At 37.9% G+C, this 6,474-nt stretch overlaps 2 protein-coding genes across 2 annotated transcripts in view; both read right to left on the bottom strand.

Moving 5' to 3' along the window:
* Positions 1-30: 30 nt before the first annotated feature.
* Positions 31-3,042, bottom strand: synj2bp (synaptojanin 2 binding protein). The gene is made up of 5 exons (XM_008313664.3): positions 2,813-3,042; positions 861-997; positions 593-688; positions 200-330; positions 31-34 (listed from the first exon to the last, which is right to left on the bottom strand). The coding sequence occupies exons 1-5, from the start codon at positions 2,874-2,876 to the stop codon at positions 31-33; spliced, it is 432 nt and encodes a 143-aa protein (XP_008311886.1). The 5' UTR covers positions 2,877-3,042.
* Positions 3,043-3,577: 535 nt separating this feature from the next.
* Positions 3,578-6,474, bottom strand: part of lgals3a (lectin, galactoside binding soluble 3a) — a 6,798-nt gene continuing 3,901 nt past the window's right edge. Inside the window, exons 5-7 of the mRNA XM_017035900.2 lie at positions 6,157-6,245; positions 5,801-5,957; positions 3,578-4,505 (exon numbers count right to left, since the gene is read on the bottom strand). Of these exons, the coding sequence (XP_016891389.1) occupies positions 4,350-4,505; positions 5,801-5,957; positions 6,157-6,245 (402 nt within the window). The 3' untranslated portion in view covers positions 3,578-4,349. The remainder of the gene's footprint in view (positions 4,506-5,800; positions 5,958-6,156; positions 6,246-6,474) is intronic.

Below are 6,474 nucleotides of genomic sequence, written 5' to 3'. Positions count from 1 at the left end.
AATGTCATGTGCACGTCACAAAAGCATCACTTACCTGTGTGGTAAGACAGCATAATTTAGCACATAAAGGGTGTGGAGAAGCAACCACTGATCCCATCAACATGATCCCAGAGAAACTGGACAGCTATTTGCAGCAACACGTCATCATTCATACAGGCCAGAAGCCCTACAAATGTTCTGACTGTGGCAAAGAGTTTGCCTTTCTGCAGAACATGAGAACCCATCAGAGGCTTCATCAGGAGAAACCTTTCCGTTGCACCTGCTGCCGCAAAGAGCAGAAGAATGAGGTTCAGTCTGTGAGTCCGAGGGTCCATTCATGTGAGGAGGGATCTGTAAGATACAGAAGGTAACATTCATGAACTGAATGGAGGTTATTTTTGTAAAATAACTTGTATGTTCTAATTCAAAGTCTTATTTCAATTTCATGGTCTATTTTCTCTCGAATTGTGATTGAAGTTTCAGACATCATGATCTGCAGAAGACTTGGTGCAGTTGTTTCTTCAGAAAAATGTTTAATGTTTCAATGACTGAAAAGTATTTTTTTTCCCAGACAAATATCAAAGACATGCACTGGTATCATACAACTACATACATTTTTCAAAACTCGAAGCTCCACATCCTCCCCTGCTGTCCTGAAGATGTCCACAGCGGCTTTGTGTGTCATATCTTTAAGCTGGATTCCATTAATCTGAAGAAAAACAAATTAGACTGTAAATTAAACAAAAATTTGATTTCTCAAGATCAAAATTTTAACAATAAGTTTGACAGCTTGTAGTGACACGAAATGAGTCGATGACATGCTGCAATTCCTGGTGTGCACAGTTTGGACAAGTGTCCACACCTCAGTATATAAGACTTACTGCCAGGATCTTGTCTCCCTCCTGGAGTCTTCCATCCAACGCTGCAGCTCCATCTTCCTTTATTTTGCTGACATATATGCCACTGTCATTAACAACGTACTGCAGGTCCACACCTCCAACTATGTTAAATCCCAAGCCTATGAAAAGTAAAAAAGACATCAAATGTGATGAGATCCATACGACTAACAATGAACTCATGAATCGATTAATAACCCATACAAATGTGTGATAATTCGCATTGACTAAAAAAAAAAATCATAATGAATCCTAGGTGGTAGGCTGCGTTATTTTAAAAAGTCACTGGTCATACCCCGACACTACACACTGCAGTACAGTAGGTAGCGCTATGCTTGTGAATGACCTGCTAATAAACATCACATCACGTAGTAGCCTCTGTGACATTCAAGTGTTCAAACTGTACTACACAGCGAAATTGATGAAACTGTAACAAAGTAAAGTGCAATAGATTATTTTATTTCTGATAGATTCGTCACAGTATTTTTTTGTTTTCTCTTAGTTCTCTTTATAATGTGTGTTTTGATCATCTTTATCTAATGTTTTTAAAAGTTAGAGCTGTGGTGGAGTGACTCCTGAAGCTGAAAAAATGAGACTAAAGTAAGAGTAAACTAGAATGTTTTTAAAAGTTAGAGCTGTGGTGAAGTGACTCCTGAAGCTGAACAAATAAGACAGTAAGATTCTAAGGTTTTTACAGTAAAATCCAGCAGGCACAGAGTATATATCAGGGGAAAAGTTGTTCAGCAGATCACAACATTTGTCTCAACAGGACAAAGTTTAAGAGGAATCAGGCCAATGGTGAGTGAATGAACGTTATATAACAAACACAAGAGTAAACAAACCAGCATTCACTTTTCATTGAAATAGGTTCATGTTTCCATTTAAATAGTCAGTCACAGTTATGATAATGATTGTTTGTTGGCTAAACCATTAGATGTTATGTTATGAAACACTCCATCTGACTAAAATTGTCTGTTATACGGAACATGCGAGCTGAAGAAATTAAATAATAATCCCACAGATGATAAAGCCTTCTATAAATGCCAAGTACATTCTGGAATGTGAAAGAACAACAGATGGAAGGACAGAGGCCGTTCATTTTCTGATAGAGACACAATATCAAAAGTCCTTGGCAGCAACTGAGAGATAAACAAAGACGGCGGTTACAAATTTTGCCATTGGGGATGAAAAAGTAAGTGAACAAAAGAACACACACACATAAATATAAAGGCTACTGCTTAAGTTACAGCGTCAAATTACACACATACTGCAAAGGTCAGTCCTAAAGTGTCCACAGTACACATATATCCAAAAGTTAGGGTCAATGTTTGACTGACCTCGGAGGCTCCAATATGGACACCCAATGTCCATGATACACCAGCTACAGTGAGTCCCATTTTACACATGTTTAAACCCTGGTGCTTGGTGTGGTGTAGGGTGAATAGATAGATTCATCTAAATGGAAGTAACAGCTGGAGAATTATTTTAATAAGCAGACACAGTCAGACTGCACTTGTAATGTTATTTTGTGCGTGTTATCAGTGAAAACACACAGACGTATTCATTCAATGTAACTGCTTGGCTGCTTTATAAAAAAAGAAACATGTTGCCAGTGCTACGTTGAACAACATGTTCTTAACATTCATTCCTAAGGACATTATTTACGGAACTACAGCGCTACAGAGCTACATGTTTAAGTTTAAGTTATGACCTTTTGTCCTCAAATTGTTTTATTTTAGCTTTTTAGCTTTATTTTAGCTGATATTCATACTAACAGCATTCCTTCAATTGTCACAATCCGTTAGTTTCAATATTTGTTTGATAAGCACATTAGCCTTGTTAGCGTTTAGCTGATGCGCGCTTCATACGTCCTCACAGTCAGGCAGTTATTACGCAGGCAGTTAGCTGTTAGCTCTGCATTAGCCTCGTCCTCTCACCTGCCGGTCCTCGCTTCAGTCTAATGTCCATTACGTTGTCCGAGGAGCGCAGAGACCCGTTCATTGTGTCAAGACACCGGTTAACGGTCAAACCCGGTATTCAGGAAAAACACATGAAATCCGGCGTGGCTAAAGCGAGAACTTAAGGTAGCGGAGGAGAACTCATTGAAGAGTTTTCCAGTCGCTTCCTCTCAGCACTGACGGAGGTTTGTCGCTGTGCTGCCCCCTGATGAACTGAAAGGGGAACTTCAGTTTCCCCTTTGAACTCTAAATTGAATTGTTGAATTGCCAGATGACAGAACGCTTTCCTACAAAAGAAATGCATTTTATCACTACATTAATGAACATTCTAACTTTATTTTAAAAGCTTTATTTATCTTTCTTTGTAGATTTTTTTTAGAAAATTCACATCCAGTTGCCTAACAGAACTTTTTAAACTTTATATTTGTTTATATTTCCCTCCTTTCCATCTCCTCACATAGACAACATCTTAAAGTGTATACTATTCTAATTTGATCTCATGTGACCAAATGTTATGCTAACACACGTCTCATCTTCCTCCATGTTATTACCAGACCTTTTTCTGGAGCTAGAAGTGTTTCTTTAGTGGAAGGGGGCTGTGTCTTGGTCTATTTCGGGGTCTTTGTGGTGTTTTCTCTCACATCTCCAGTTGTGTTCAATCTAAGATATTATATTTAAATAAATATGAAGGATTAACATTAACTTTAAACCCCAACCACAGAGGAAGGCCAGTCCTTAGGAAAATTGTGCGGTAAAAATAATGTTTATTACACATTCAGGCAGCTTCTAGAACATGTGCTCAAAGTTTCTCAGCCAAACAGCAGCATCAGTCTATGTTTTTGTGTTACATTTTATTTATAGGGAAACATTCTTAGAATACTGTACCACTCAACTTTGGCAACTAATCAGACTCCTTTATTCCACATTTTTACATACACCCGGTGTGACTGCAAGTTGAAGTCACAGTTTGAGAAACATTACGTGACAAAGAAGATTGAAATTATAGAAAGGAGAAGGCATGAATTTAAATGAACTGAAAATAGTGCCTTACATATTCATGCATTACAAAGGCGTATCAATGTTTTCCATACAAAGGACAGCATGAAGCATACATGTAGTGTAAGCAATAAACTAAATGTATATGAAATGAGTAGGACATGATTACCTTCCTACTTGGTGAACAATCATTTTTCAATTTCAAATAAATTAGTATTTACCTAAAATACCTCTATGTGAATGCACTTCATCTCATTAATGGCTTAAAAGCGTTTACGTCAAAAGATCTATTGAACTGTGAGAGGCTACAGTGTGACATCGTCCAGTAAAAAAGTGGAAAATTCTTCAGTGCTGATCTGGGATCAACTTCCATCTGAATAATGCACTTTGACCTCTGTGCCCACTGATTCCATCAAAGTGTTTGAATGGGTTTTTGTAGAAAACAGAGATACAGTGGTAATGTTGACAGACGTCTCCTGCGCAGGGATTGATGGGGGTGTTGGTGGTATCAGTCTGACTCTCAGATCATGCTTGGTGCTGCACTGTAGAGGGCGACATCTCCCACGATTCGCACCAGGGTCACTTCCTCAAACCCACCGACTCGGTGCTCGTACTCCAGCAGGTGAACATCATCCACAGCCACTTTGAAATTGTCCTCTTCTACAAGGATCTTCAGCTGCAGGGGGAGCAACACAACTCATCAGACACAACATGAAGTGATATGGCTAATATACAAACAATTACGAAGTACATCACAATTAGAATTAACATTAACCTGAGTTCCACATACTCAGGTTAATGTCCATGGGACAGCCATGATGCTGGTTCTTTACACATTTTGACTTGATGGGGGGTTTTATTACTGATGACATCAATAACACCAACACAATGATCTTGACATTTGTATGACATTAGTATCTAAACAGGAGAGAATCTGGTATTTTTTCAAAATCATATCCTATTTATTTTTCATTGCAGCCCGGTACAAATTGACCTACACCCTAGAACTGGTCTGAGGACCAGAGGTTTGTAACCTACAAAACACTGAATTCATTTTCAGATTATTTTCTAACATTAAATACAGAACTATTGAGTGAGAGGCAATGATATTATCAGTAGAAAACAGTAAGGTTTTATTCTTAAGAACAGAAATAACAAAAACTGATATATGCAGATAGTGCTGTAGTGCTCCAACAACTTCTTTTTATTGGTTTTGGAAACAAATAATATGGTTGTTGAGATAGTTTAATGAATAAAAATAAAGTGAGACACATGTGGCTCTTTTGTCACTTTGCATTGGCTTCATGTAGGATGGAATTTACATAATAACTGTTGTGGTATAACTTTATTTGTATAATTTGATATCATTCTGTAATATGAAATTGGCTTTTTAAAACTTCAAACATTGCACTGATGACTTCACTTAGACAGTCAAAACTCATTTTGTATGGGTGAAATTCTTCTTTTTCTTTCGGCTTTGTCAATTTTTCAGGGTGAAATAGTTGCTTATTTTTTCATGGGTGTAATTACTACAGCTCATTTCAACAGTGCCTCCTCGGAAACTGTGCTGCTCGTAAAGGACAACAGAACTGTACACAAAACAGATGGTGGTATAACAATCTGTTCAAGTGATGTAATGTGATCTTTAAACAGCTGTAGATCAATGTGTCTATTATAGATCATAAATTCCTTTAACCGTCACCCAACATGTTCCATATCTTGTGTGGAACATGCAGTGTGTCAATCATGCACTGTGAAGGTTGTTCCTTTACTCCTTTTTCTGCACTAAGAACAGAACCAGAGAAGGGCTGAGTCAAGTCTCCTGTGCATAGCTTACAATAAAATGTGTTAATATGTAATGATAACAGCTGTTTGGGTATTCCCAGAGTGTATGACTTTGAATTTGTGTGTACGTGTGTGTGAGATTGTGATAAAGCACACTTGGATGTTCATGACTGAGGAGCACTTTACCTCAAATCGTTGTCCAGGGACAAATGGAAATCCTCCCTCCCTTTCTTCAGGCCCCCAACATCCAGCCAGGTTGGAGTTCCTGACAATCGTCTGCTCATGAAACCGAGGGTTTAAATGAAAGACAACGTCTGACCCTTTGATGAAGTCAATGTGGAACCTGCAGCGAGAAAATGACAAGTGAAACACCGTTCCTCTGCTGCGAAGATAAATGTGGCTTAAACAAATATGAAACAGTCAGTAAAATTGCAGAACAAGCACCAGATAAAGAGTTGTAAAAGGCAGAAAATGGGGAAATAGTACATCAGCACCTTTAAAAGAAGAATTTAAAAGAAGAAATGTTTCAGGCTTGTTTTTACCTGTCAGCGCCAGGTACGGGCTCTGCATCTATCGTGATCAAAAGCCGGGGCAGGATTCCTGCATGAAGAGGCACATCGTACGGCACCATCTGCAGGACAGTTGTACATTTTAGATCATGGAAAGTTTAATTTAGATTAAAATATCTTCTCCTGTGTTTATAGAATGGATTTTGACAAGTAAGGAAACATAGTCTTTGTTTATTGCATTTATTGATCGCAAATGTAAACACAGAAATGCTTATAATTAAACAGTAATTGTTGGATATTGGTACAAACAAATAACTTTATACTATTAAATAGAGATATTTGACTGGTTAA

Source organism: Cynoglossus semilaevis, chromosome 1 (genome assembly GCF_000523025.1).
Source record: "Cynoglossus semilaevis isolate Cse_v1.0 chromosome 1, Cse_v1.0, whole genome shotgun sequence".
NCBI classification, from domain to species: domain Eukaryota; kingdom Metazoa; phylum Chordata; class Actinopteri; order Pleuronectiformes; family Cynoglossidae; genus Cynoglossus; species Cynoglossus semilaevis.
This window is presented reverse-complemented; position numbering and strand designations above follow the sequence as displayed.

What these genes read in the sequence shown, in the direction of transcription:
- synj2bp (XM_008313664.3), bottom strand. Translation starts at nt 2,876, where the DNA reads ATGAACGGGTCTCTGCGCTCCTCGGACAACGTAATGGACATTAGACTG. An exon ending in AGGGAGACAAGATCCTGGCA is followed by an intron (nt 689 to 860) that starts GTAAGTCTTATA and finishes GTTTTTCTTCAG; the next exon opens with ATTAATGGAATCCAGCTTAA. An exon ending in AGCTTCGAGTTTTGAAAAAT is followed by an intron (nt 331 to 592) that starts GTATGTAGTTGT and finishes TGTATCTTACAG; the next exon opens with ATCCCTCCTCACATGAATGG.